We start from the raw sequence: 13,586 nt of genomic DNA on the forward strand, positions 1-13,586 counted from the left end.
AATAATTAGATCATTTCTCCCTTCCCTTTCCTCTCTCCAAATCTTCCCATATATCCCTCCTTGCTCTCTTTCAAATTCATGGCCTCAATTTGCATTAATTGTTGTTGTTGTTGACACTGGTGGTGGTGTATGTGTGCATGCGTGTGCGTGTGCATGCGTACACGTGTGTTTCTGAATACACAAATACAACTTGCTCAGTCTGTAATCTCTTTCCTTGAGGCCGGCCTTGAACTCACGGAGACACGCCTTCTTCTGCTTCCCAGGCGCTGTCACTTTTCTTTTTTATCCAGTCTGGGGTCACAGCCCCTGGGATGGTACCAACGACATGTAGAGAGGGTCCTCCCACCTCAGTTAAGCTAGTCTAGAAACTCAAAAACAACCCAGAGTCTTGATCTTAGGAGATTCTAGATTCCGTCAAATTGACGATCCATATCGAATCTCACCATGCGATGAAACACCTTGAAGAACCCAGTGGACGATCATCTTCTAAGTGAGCAAAGGCCTGACATTCCCAGTGCACCCCATAGGTCCATCAGGCCAGCTAGGTAGTGACGAGGGGAAGTTCATTGAGACGGTTGATTCCTTACGGCAAGCAGCTACAGGCAACTACACTCATTCAGCTGCCGTTCGTGAGGCCAGATTTCCTTCCTGAATTTAGCACAACGTAGTGCAGCATATTGGAGCATGGAAGCAGAGTGGCCCATCCAGCCGGCTTCCATTAAACCAGACTCTAATAGACTTGAACAGTCAATGGCTTTGGAAACAACTTATTGCTCATAAAATTGTATCTATGCAAACATATGATTGGTTGTTTCTTGTCTGTCTGTTTGTTGCTTTTTAGTTTTAGTTTTTGGGAATTTTGTACAATGTGTTTTAATCATATCCACTCCCTCCCCAACTCTTCCAAGGTCTATGCCCCCTTCCCTATCATCTGACTTTGTCGATAGCTTTGGAGCCTTTCCTGGAACTAACTCTATAGCCCAGGCTGGCCTCAAGACCTTTTGTGCTGCTCATATATTCTTGGATGTGTGACCTTCCATTGGAGCATAGGCAACCTACCAGGGGCTACACTCTTTTTTTTTTTTTTTTTTTTTGGTTTTTCAAGACACGGTTTCTCTGTGTACCTTTGCGACTTTCCTGGAACTCACTTGGTAGCCCAGGTTGGCCTCGAACTCACAGAGATCCTCCTGGCTCTGCCTCCCAAGTGCTGGGATTAAAGGCGTGCGCCACCACTGCCAGGTAGGGGCTACACTCTTAAATCTGACTCTCCCTCTTCCAGTAGTTATTATTATTGCCAGTAGCTCCTTGGCTAGGGGTGGTCTTCATGACCACGTCCCCTCTCGATGTTAAGGTTTGGGCTGGCTTGAGCTTGCACAGGTCTTGTGCATACTGTCCTAATCACTGTAAGTCAGCTGCCCCATCGTGTCCAGAAGATGCTGTTCCCTTGAAGTCATCTGCTACATCTTGATCTTACCCTCTCTCAGCCCCCTCTTCCACAGTGATTCCTGAACCTTGGGAGGGTGGGAGTGTGATGTAAATGTGCTGATTAGGGCTGAGCATTCTGCTGTCTCTTACTGTCTTCATCTAGGCCCCGTGTGGGTCTCTGTGTCTATCACTGTCCTAATTAAGACTACTAGTCCTGTGATAAAACACCATAAACAAAAGCAAGTTGGGTGAGATGGGGTTAATTTGGTTTATGTTTCCATCACAGTCCATCACTGAAGGAAGTCAGGACAGGAACTCATACAGGGTGAGAACCTGGCGGCAGGAGCTGATGCAGAGGCCATGGAGAGGTGCTGCTTACTGACTTGCTCACTGTGGCTTGTTTACCATGCTTTTTTTTTTTTTTTTTTTTTTTTACACAGCCCAGGCTGGACCTTCTCCAATCAATCACTAATTAAGAAAATCCCCTACAGGCCTGCCCACAGCCTGATCTTACAGAGACATTTTCTCAGCTGGTGTTCCCTCCTCTCTGATGACTCTAACTTGTGTCAAGTTGACAGAACACTAGCCAGCTCCATCACCATCTACTTCAGATAGAAGCTTCTCTGATGATAGTTGAGAAATGTGCTCGCCTATGGGTGTAGTGGTAACTCGTTAGGAACTGGTTCACTACTAGTCCCACTCAGCAGAATAACAGCAGTAAATTCTTCCCTAGGGCCTATGACCTGGCTAGCTGTAGGTTCTTGGCCTAAAATATGGTGCCAGGTAAGAGTTTCACCTTGTGAAGCTGGCCTTAAATGCAATCAGAATATGGTAGGTTACTCCCATGACATTTGGGCCACTATTTGCAGGCATGGGCACGCCTTGCTAGGCAACTGGTTTTTGTAGCTCAAAGTGTTCAGAGATGGATAGGATTAGTGATTAATTTCTTCCTCTGATAATAGGTTTATTATTATTATTATTATTACTATTATTATCATTATTATCTTGAGACAGGGTTTCTCTGTGTAGCTTTGCGCCTTTCCTGGAACTCACTTGGTAGCCCAGGCTGGCCTCAAACTCACAGAGATCCACCTGCCTCTGCCTCCCAAGTGCTGGGATTAAAGGCGTGTGCCACCACCGCCCAGCTTAGTTTTATTGTTTTAAAGTGAACTAAAATATACATATTTTAGAATTTTCTGAGTTTTAATGTCTAATAGAGTAAATATCAGTTGTGCAACTTACATAAACAGAAACCCTTAGAGGTCCTCAAGAATCATTTAGCATGAAAAGAAGACCTTGAGTTTGGGAAGCAGTTAAACGTGGCCACCACCTCCAAGCTTTGGGCTTTCTACTTCTGGCAATGAAAGGCTCTAATCTAGCAGTTAGTATATTTTTCCTACACATGGAGTAAGTGTAGCGCTTATGTCAAAGTCAGTTTCTCTTATAAATAATGACCACATCCTGCTTTGGTAATTCTCCGCACTAAATTCCACCGCCTTCTTTCTCTGTGGTTGCAGAAAAAATACTTGTTGGACCCTATCAAACATGGGGGCCTAGACTTCCTAAAGCATATGTGAATGTTTCAGACACTTGCTGAACATGCCATTTGTACAACTCCACCCTTCTGTTTAGTTTCAAAGTCCTGTGTTTACCCTACATTTTAAACAGGAAGAAATGATTTGTGCTTCTGTCTTGGTTGAAACTAAACCACAAAGAATTTTAATATTAAAATGGAAAAAAGGCAGAGGAAGAAGAATAGAATCTGTCTAAGAGAGCGATGTCCACCTCAGACTGACATGTCTCCAGGGCAGGAAACCTCAGGCTGCTTGTCCCTGCTCCCCTGCTTCTCAGGGACCCTGCCCAGCCCTGAGCACGGGGGTCCTCACCCTGAAGAGCCGTCACTTACTGATATTAACGCACATGGCTTGGTAAGTGGGGCATTACCAAAGAGATTCATCTCACTTCTCTTTCAACTCACATTCTTTCTCTCTGCAGGAATTTAACGGGTACATTTCCAGACTACCCCAATGTAGAAGACGGAGGCTCAGCCATCATATTTTCCAACAAGACCCCAGAGCAGGTAAAGGAATATATGAGAACTATGAAGTGATTAAACCATAGTCGCATTTCCTTAGACTTGAACGAGAATGGATTCACAGTGTGTTACATCTCCATTATTTTCTTATGGTTACTTACATATCCCAGGGTGAATGTCATCTCACATACCCTTTCTGATTTGTTTCGTGATCAATTCATTCTTTCTCCTGTCCAGTTTTGGAAAAGCTGTGATGGCACATCAAGCCATTTTCCTTGTCAGTTCTTAACAGTCTGAGTTCTGGTTCCTGGTACCTCCCCATCCCTCTTCCATCCCCAGCATCAGGTCTGTGACTCCAGCAGTTCACTCCCCCATCTTCCACATCTCAGGCCGCCCTCCCCTGTCTGCCCACATCTCTGGCCGCTCTCCCCTGTCTGCCCACATCTCTGGCCCTGCTCTCCTGTCTGCCCACATCTCAGGCCGCTCTCCCCTGTCTGCCCACATCTCAGGCTGCTCTTTCATGATCTCCACATCTCTCTCAGTCTGCTCTCCCTTGCTCTAAGGTAACTTCTCACAGATCTATTAGTTAATATTTCCTTGGCTATTCTAACAAATACAATAAGATTTAGAACAGCAGAGTTATAAATACTTGAAGCAATATTTTATTATTTCACATTATAGGTTATCTTCCTAGAAAATGCAGTAATCTCAACATGAAATCATTGACAGATACCCAGTTGTCCAGAATCACATGGGTAAAACTTTACTGGGAAGTTGAGAGAAGCCTTAGTTAGACAAAGAGATTGCTGGGTCACTTCCCTGAAGACTCAGTAGAAGAGAAGCATACTTTGTCCATTAATCCCCACCCTTGGTGCAATTTCAATCAAAACCAAAGTCATTTTTGTATTAATACGTTTTCAAGTTTTTATGCAAGAACACATGGAAATCTCCAAAAAAAAGGCTGAGTAAGAGAATCTGTACTGGTGGTGATGCCACAGAATCACAGAAAGAACAGGCAGGTGGCAGCCGCAATAGTGGCATATTCACACACGAGGAAGCGTTCTGTGCTGGCTGCTGTGCACAGCACGTGCAAACGAACCCGGTGACTATCGAGCACCCAGGGCAGACTCACAGCTAATCAACTGTGCTTCTGAGATTCAAACCACAGAGGCCAACTGTAGAATACTGTGTTCAGAAGCCAATTCAGACACAAATTAGAAGTCAGTCATCCTGAGGGTTCCTTTCAAAGTCCAGAGAATGGACCAGCAGGTGAAGGGACGGCCAGGCTCCCTCTGTGGCAGGATTCAGGACATCCTGAGCCTTCTTTGACTTGCAAAATAAATTCCTTTTGCATTGAATATTTACATGTAAAAATGTTAAGCCACAAATTGGCAGAAGACATTGCTAGAATATTTAATAATCAGAAGGGTAGGGGATAACTTTGGAAGCATGTTGCCATAGGCAGAAATCATATAGAAAACAGACTGGCATAACTGAGTATGTAAAACTCAAGCAGTTGAAAAATAACACTGTAAGAGAAATTAGTCATGAAAAACTGAGGAAAAGGCTCGCGGCATCGCTGATGAAAAGTTCGTTCATATTTAAAGAGTCCTTAGAAAATAATAAGTCATCGTCTCCATAGAAAAGACATCAAAAATATGAACTTTTTTTAAAAGAAAAAAAGTTTAAATTACTGACACTGACCTTTCACTATAAAACAGTTTTGCTGTGTCTCTTTATCCACACAACTAATAAAAATTTTAAGTTAGAAAACCAGCTTGGTGCGCCTGTAGGAAAATGTCACTCTCAAACACTCTGGCTGGTGAATTCATTAGCATGGCATTTTTTAAGGCACATGGACCAAGTTAACATCAAGAATTTCAATACGGATGCTCTCCGCCTGAGGGACACCATTTGAAGAATTTATACTAAAGAAAATAACAAGGCAAGTTGCCAAAAGTTAAAAATGTCAGGCAATAGGGCAAATAGAAAGGACCCAGGCTGGGTGTGGACACCCTCTGCCACAGCTGAGCACTATAGCACAATAGCAGGAAGGCGGCCATGATGGTACGTAAGTGATGGGGCTGTGTGGATCTGCCCTGAGTACCAATACCTCATTACCCCTACTGTGGGTGAGTGTAAAAGTTGGTCATGTCTGCCTTGTTTATAGCATGGATGAAGAACACGAGAGAGAGAGAGAGAGAGAGAGAGAGAGAGAGAGAGAGAGAGAGAGAGTTTTGAAGTAATTTCCGTAGCCCAGGAAAACTCAAGGATAACCTTGAACTTCAGATTCTCCTGACTCCAGTCCCTAACTAGGGCTTACTGGTGTGTACCACCACATACTTATGTGTGGTGTTAAAGACAGAACCCAGGGCTAGGGCTTAATGCAAACACCCTTCCAGCTGGGCAACCAACCCTCTAGTGTTCGGGGTTTTTTGTTTGGTTGGTTGGTTTGGGTTTTTTGTTTTGTTGTTAAGATCTATATTATTTTATGTATAAGAATGTTTTGTCTGCATATATGTATATATAAATACACCTCATGTGTTCCTGGCCCCTGTGGAGGTCAGAAGAGGGCATTGGATCCCCTGGTGCTGGAGTTACTGGTGTTTGTGAGCCACCATGTGGGTGCTGGGAACTGAACCCAGGTCCTCAACAAAACCAACTAGTGCTCTTAACTGCTGAGCCAACTCTCCAGTCCCCCACCCCTCCAGTATTCTTATGAAGAGCTAAGTACCTGGAGCACCATGCAGTGGAGTCCCACTCTTAAGGTCAGGGTCGGAGACCTCACACCAGCCCCTAAGCCAGCCACTGTGTTCCCTGTGGCCTATGGGGTCAGATACAGGGTCCCTCTTAAACCTGACATGTTCATGCTGAGGCCAGCATCATTCTCATTCCTCCAGACCACACTCTGACCCTCCCCCAGAATACCATAAGCATGCAATACCAGCATTGCTACTCGGCAGTTCAGCAGGCCTTGCCCCGAGGGACCATTACTTTAACTGTTTTTTCCTTTAGCTCTGCGATGTTTCTTTTCTTTCTTCCTCTCTCTCTCTCTCTCTCTCTCTCTCTCTCTCTCTCTCTCTCTCTCTCTCTCTCGTGTGTGTGTGTGTGTGTGTGTGTGTGTGTGTGTGTGTGTGTGTGTGTGTCTTGCCCTGCAGCTAAGTCTTCAGGAACAAGCAGGGTCTTGAAAGTCAGACCAGGGCAAGCAGCCAAACATGTTTCACTGTAGTTTAGAGAGCAGTGATTACAGGATTAAGAATGTTGGTGGAATGTCTCAGTTGTCCACAAGAAACATGAAAAGGAGGAGCTGACGCTAGTCGAACTAAAAACAAACCTCGGGGCGCCTGGTTAATACATTCCGATAAAGCAAAGGGGACCACAGGGCAGCTTGACATTAAAGACGACGGATGCTGGAGAGTGAGAACAGAGCCGCGATTACAGGCCACATTCCACCAAAGGCTGCATCTGGAGCCTGAGCCCGCCAGTCTGGAGATCGGGCTCAAGCTTCCTGCCTGGACCGTGTGTGATCAGATGAGAGAGCGTGCATCAAGCCTGGAGTTCAGTTCCCAGCACTGTGGGGGAGGGTGGAATTCTGGCTCACTAAAACCAGCAGCACACTAAAGAGGTAAACCATGGTAATAAAGCGGCAGTTATTTCATAATACAGCGACACTTTGAGTTTAAGGTATGTGTGAATGCACTGCATCATGGGAAGTGGACCAAAGAAAAGAGCATGGACTCATCACATGGACGTGGAAGGACCATTTCCAAACTCAGCATCTCTCCCTGGTACTAAAAAACAAAAACCTCTGTATGGTGATATTTTATTTGTATTAAAATGTTATTTGTATGTTAATAAATAAAGTTGCCCGGGGGTCAGAGCTATTAGCAAGCCATAGGAAAGCAGGGCAGTGGTGGCGTACGCTTGTAACCCCAGCACTTGGTAGGCAGAGCTAGGTAAGTCTCTGTGTGTTCAGGGATACAGCCAGTATTGGATACACATGCCTTTAATCTCAATACCAATCATAGAAAACCTGGAGGTCTATACAGACAAGCCGTGACGAGGTGGTCATATGGTTGGGTTTACAACCAATGAGAAGGCAGAACCGAAAGTCTATATAAAGACTTTAACAGGAAGTAGCGCTGGTTCGGAGAGGTAGGACCACCGCAGGAGGAAGGGTAAGGTTTTAGCTCTTAGCTCTGACCTCTTGGCTTTCTTCTTTGCATTGGTTCTGTGTTTCTTATTTAATAAGACGGTTGGTTACTTCTACACCTCTGCTGAGTTGTTGGTCAGTGGGGTCTCCAAGACACCCCAAACATTACAAGCCATTTCTGTTGCATTTGGTTACCCTCCAGGACTTGACAGTAAAACCCTCTTCCTGCAGATACTACACACTTGAGGCACAGGACATGGAGAAACCAAGCTGCTACATCCTTACTGGCTAGATCGCATAGTGCCAGAAGGTTCTATTTGCAATACTAAGAGAGAAAAGTATTCAGCCATCTTAACTACCCAGCTGCGAACCCCATGAACTTCAGTACTGACTGACCCTGCAAGATATGCCCACTGGTGCAGTAGTGGGCATGAACGTTCTGGACGTAACCAAATACCTTCTGATTCGATCTAAAGCCTTCCACGAGACAGAATTTGTGCCTGGGCCCTAAACCCATGGCTGGGTGGGTCATAGACCATAGGGAGAACCTACTACTATTATTTTGCTAAATGGACAGAGAAATAAACTGCCCAGGATCATTGTGGAAGAGGAGGTGGAAAAATTATAAGAGCCAGGGGAAGTGGATGTCCACAGAGAAACATTATTTGTTGGTCATGGCAGAAAACCAGAGCAGCCATGACAGTGTACACAAGACCTGAGCAAGATCAAACCAGTCAAAAGCCCAGTATGGACAGGGGAGGGAGGGGCTTATGAAATGACGTTCCTCACTCAGGAGCTACCTGCACTTGGTGGCTGCCGAGGAAGGGAGAGCCAGTTTTCTTCGGTGATGTAGCCCCTGAGAAGGCTACCCATGCTCCAGCAGATGGTCATACATCCACCAATGCACATACAGGAAGCACCCAGTGGACTCAGTGTTTGTTTGTCTGTTGTCTGTCTGTTTGCTTGTTTGTTTTCAAGAGCAAGCACATGAAGTTGGGAGGAAATAATGGTAGAGGGATAGGGGAAGAACTGGAGGAGGTAAGAATGGGGGTGGATTTAATCAAAACACATTATATGCATGCATGATAAAAAAATTGAATCCAATAAAATGAAATATAGCTACCCTTCTGTAACACAACAACAAACTTCCATCTTGGTTTGAAACCCAATGTCATGCCTAATTAAATTCATGAGAAACAGTTCCACAAATGGCAGAAACACACAGGAATGGCCATTACACCACCACTATTAAGCATTGTTCTGTGTGAACCATTGTGCACTCTCAGACAAGGCAAAGGGCAAGGCACAGACATGGGGACAGGCAAAGGATCACGTACTGCAGATGTATCTAACAGAAAAACCAGAGAATAAGCTGAAGAACTGAATGCTGTGAGGACTGGAATAGGAGCCTTACACTATTAGTGAGCAGAGCAGTGGGTCTGTGTGCAAATGCTGGTGGAGAGGAAACACCACAGGAGCCGTCCATTCACAGCACCAGCATCACCATAAAGATGCAATGCCTGTGGTAAACTCAGCAATGATGTGTGCCGGGAGAGTCACAGGCAAGACCACAGGATGGGGGCTGCCCTTGGGTTGGCATGATCAGCATCACAAACCCCCAGTTCTGCTAAATATTGTTCTATAGATGTAACTGATCCAAAAAATAATCCTCATAGTATTATTATTTGTTGGAGCCTTTGAGAGGAGCGGGGTGAGGGTGAGAACGCTAAGCTTCAGATAGCTGAGGATACCCAGTCAAGCCTCGAGCAAAAGTGACCTCTGGGGAAAGAAACCATCTCTGCCAGGTATTAAAACATGATTTATTAGGAGCCTATTGAGGTGGGCAAAGGCTGAAAAGCTCCAGCTTCCATATGCATGCATATGTGTATACACACACACACACATTCATCATCTGGGTAGAAAACAGAGCAGTCCTCAGGTTGAATTCCTTGGGTTTAAAATGGGACAGGACAGACATGTCCTGCTGCCACTGACCGGCTGGGGAAAGCATGGTCTCTTCTAGTGTCAATGCAACTTCTGAAAGGTGTGGAGATATGGAGAGAGGTGTCTGACCTCCATCTACCCCTCCTCTGAGAGTGGACAGACAGCTTCTCCCGACAAATCCTCCTCAGGAGAGCTAGCTAGCCTCGTCCAGCAGGGATGGAGCCCAACGGGATGGGGAAACGGTCCTCCTCCTATGAGGTGCTATGATTGTTTTGGTCTTTTCCATAGGTTATTGAGGATATCCTAGCCAATCAAGAGGAAGAAGAAAAACTCAAAAAGAAAAAGAAAAAAGAGGAAAAGGAGAGTAAGCCCAAAAAAGGCAAAAAAGCGAAGGAGAAGAAAAGCAACCAGAAAGAGAAGGTTGTAAAGGTAAGGAGTGTGGGAGAGCTTTGGAAGGCTGACTCTGTCTTCCTCCGGCTGGGCTCTCTGGCAAGGGGTAACCTCCAGTCTGCTGGGGTCACCAGCGCTAGCTTCAGATTTCATTGTGTTTTAGGTTGATAGCATCCGGTCACAATCTTTTCTACATTTTATAAATGCCTACCAGGATAACTGTCAGTGTGGACAACTCAGTCAGTTTACATAATTTACATAATTGCTCCCCAAAATAAACCATCACACTTGTCTTTCTTCAAGGCAAGCTGCTTGGCAAACCAAGGAGCCACTGTGAAGTGAAAGCAGTCCTCTTTGTTAGCCCAAACGTGCCCCTTTGAATTCATCAGAAACACTGACACGGAGGGTGTGCCTCCACAGCACCTTCAGAAATCACCAATAAAGTGTAAGCAGCTAGCATTTACCCTGGGAGATAGTTGGGGAAAAAGATATTAGCCCTGCCTTATTTGTTTTAATTACATACTGTCCTAGTCTTTATTTCTCTTGGTATGATAAAACACCCTGGGGGAGGGGGAAAGCAACATAGGTAAGAAAGGATTTATTGCAGCTCACAACTCCAGTCGCAGTCCATCTTAGCAGGGAAGCCATGGTGGTATGGAGGAAGCTTGAAGAAGGTGGTCACATCTGTCGAGAGCAGAGGGAAATAAAAGCATGCACATGGCATGCTTGCAGGTGTTCAGCTTCCTTTTTTCACTCGGACACAGTCACCCCCATCTAAAGAATGGTGTGGCACTTAGTGGGCTGGTTCTTCCCAAACCTTCGAGAAACTTCATCTTGAAAATGATCGATTACCTTTTTAACTAAGATCTATTAGTAAAAAGTATGCTCTTTCCAACATATCACACAAGCAGAAAACCGGACACGCTGCAGGTCCATGAGACAATCATCACTGGGAAGAAAAAGCCATGTGAATGGAAAACAGGGGTCTGAGCACTGGACTTCTGGGTGACATCATCGGTGACTTGGTGTCTGGGGCTCCCATCCCCTGGGTCAGTGGGATGAGGAAAGGGCAGAGTCACTCTCTTTGGGACTCTGTGTTTGCACCTAAGAACATCACCATGGAAGAGAGGCAGGAAGATTGTGAGAGACAGGGGAAGCCATGTTTGCAGTGAAACAGTATTTACCAGACACGACAGGACCGTGGCACACATGAACGCACAATGACTGTGACTGTACACTTAAGACCTACAAAGAAGCAAGCCAGCCAAATCCAGCATGCACTGGGGAGGGGCTTGTGAAGTCCCCGCCCCAGCTGAGGAACCATTGGCACTTGATGGCTTCAGGGGGAGGGAGATTCCATTTTCTTCAAGGATGTGGTCCATGCTGTACAGGCAGACCCAGTTGATTTGAAAAAAGAAGACATGAATGGGGATGGATTTGTGCAAACTACATTATATACATGTATGAAATTCTCAATTGACAGAAAAATTTTTTAAAAAAGAATGTTTTAAAATAAAACCCCTGTGGGTCACTTGATCCCTTCGTCAAAAGCTCGGCAAAATAATTAAATAGTGGAAACAGGACCATTTCTCCTCCTTTCCTGGGTCTTTTAGAGAAGTGAGCTTTTAGAGAAGAAGACAGAGCTCATGGGAATGGTCATCTTCACTTTGGGGTTAAAGAAGGGGAAAACAGAAAAGTCAAAAGCCACATTCATATCTGAGCTGCTAAATTCCAATTTTTCATGTAAGAATTTCAGAAAGATATTATTTATGTTAGTATTTGGCCAGGTGTGGCAACATAAACTTGTACTCCCAGTGTGGAAGGTAGAGACAGGTGAGTCCTTGGGCTCCCAGGCAGGCCAGCCTGGCCACTTGACAAGTTCCAGAGCAAGGAGAGATCTGTCTTTAAAAACATATTGGCATTCCCAAGAAAGAGCGCTTGAGGTTAATCAATAGTCTCCACACACATGCTCACATACATGCATCAAATATGGACACACAAGTGCACACACAAACATATAAAAATATTTTTCACCCATAGTCAAGAAAATCAATCTCTCCCTAAACTTCACACCTTCTGTTCACATTCTGTGTGAGCTCAGAATGCGCTGTACACTTGGAACATAAAAAAAAATAATAAAATAAAAGTTTGAGATGAAGACATTGTGGGGAGAAGCTTCATGACCAGGTCTAAGAAAAGAGCTTTTCAGATTTGCCAAAAGTGAAATCTAGGGGCCCAGCGATGGCTCAATGGTTGAGCATTGACTGCTCTTCCAGAGGATCCAGGAAGAGCAACTGGTTCAATTCCCAGCAACTGCAGAGTATCGCAACCATCTGTAATTCCAGTTCAAGGGGATCTGATGCCCTCTTTTGACCTCCATGAGGGATTACCTTCACGGGGACATGCCCTTGTGAGGTGATACCTCCATGATAGACGCCTTCATGAGGGGATACCTTAAGGAGGGGATATCTCTGTGAGGAACCACTAAAGCCAGAAGGACATTTTCTGCCAATGTGTGGTCACCTCTGCAAACATGCTGTCCACAGCAAAGTAATCTCATTTGTCTAACTGGCTTTCATGGTCCTCATACTGGCTCCCGGAACAAAAGCCACACAGTACACCATTAGGAATCGTTGTAAGTGCTTTGACTGAAGCAGAACAGGACCAGACTGAGTGCTGCTGGGAAGATCTTTGGCCCCCAATAGCACAGTCATGTCTAAGAGTTCTTGGGTGATGGTGTCATCCAGCCATGACTGGCCACAATCTTCTCTCTAGTCTCTTGGCCCCAAGAGGAGTTCCATATTGGGCCCCAGCCATATGCTACCCACGTACAGAGTGTATCTCTCCTGCTCTGCTAAAACTTTCTGGACTCTCATAGTCACACCCAAAGGTTTGTTTCCATGGAGATTCTAAATCCCATTAAATTGGCAACAAAGATTAACCATCCCAGTTACCTTCAGATGAGACCAGTGATGGGCAGAAACGGCCTCCGACAAGGATAAAACCCAGCAGTGTGAAGACCATATTTAAATGTCTAACTGTGTCAGCACATGGGAAGACCAACAACAACACCTTGCTTTCTGTCCCTCAGCTGTGAGAGAGCTAAGAATGTAACAGAGACTGTCAGGTGGCTTCTTAAAAACTGACTCATCAAAACCTGAAGAAGGGTGGGGACTAGAGAGATGACTCAGCAGGTAAGAGGACTTGTTGCTCCAGCAGAGGACCTAGGTCTAGTTCCCAGCACCCACATAGTTTCTCACAGTCATCCAGAACTCCATTTTTAAGGGATCCAGTGTTCTCTTCTGACTTCTACAGGAACATACATGGTACACACAGACACATGCAGGCAAAACACAAATTGCACAAAATAAATAATAAAAATGCATCTATAATGGTTTTCGAACTGCAGAAGGGGCAAGAGAGATGACCCCTTGGTGGCTTCCAGGTCTCCTACTCACCCTGGCCACTGTCCTGGGGTACAGGAAACATTTACTGTATAGCATCTTCCCGTCTCTAGATCTTAGATCCTGAAAGAGAGGCCATTGCTGACTGAAAATGATCATGGCTGGAAACTGTATTTGAAGATAAAGTATGCCAAGATCACGTGACAGCATGTTATTTTATATGTAATCAGCATGT

The 13,586-nt window shown here is 45.0% G+C and overlaps 1 protein-coding gene across 3 annotated transcripts in view; it reads left to right on the forward strand.

Moving 5' to 3' along the window:
* Iqca1 (IQ motif containing with AAA domain 1) overlaps positions 1 to 13,586 on the forward strand; it is a 131,831-nt gene that overhangs the window by 48,197 nt on the left and 70,048 nt on the right. For all 3 annotated transcript variants that reach the window (XM_052750458.1, XM_052750457.1, XM_052750456.1), the window contains 2 exons: positions 3,421 to 3,505; positions 9,846 to 9,986. In XM_052750458.1, coding sequence (XP_052606418.1) covers positions 3,421 to 3,505; positions 9,846 to 9,986 — 226 coding nt within the window. The remainder of the gene's footprint in view (positions 1 to 3,420; positions 3,506 to 9,845; positions 9,987 to 13,586) is intronic.

The sequence above is a fragment of the Peromyscus californicus genome, unplaced genomic scaffold (assembly GCF_007827085.1).
Source record: "Peromyscus californicus insignis strain IS unplaced genomic scaffold, ASM782708v3 Scaffold_21__1_contigs__length_65335640, whole genome shotgun sequence".
NCBI classification, from domain to species: Eukaryota; Metazoa; Chordata; class Mammalia; order Rodentia; family Cricetidae; genus Peromyscus; species Peromyscus californicus.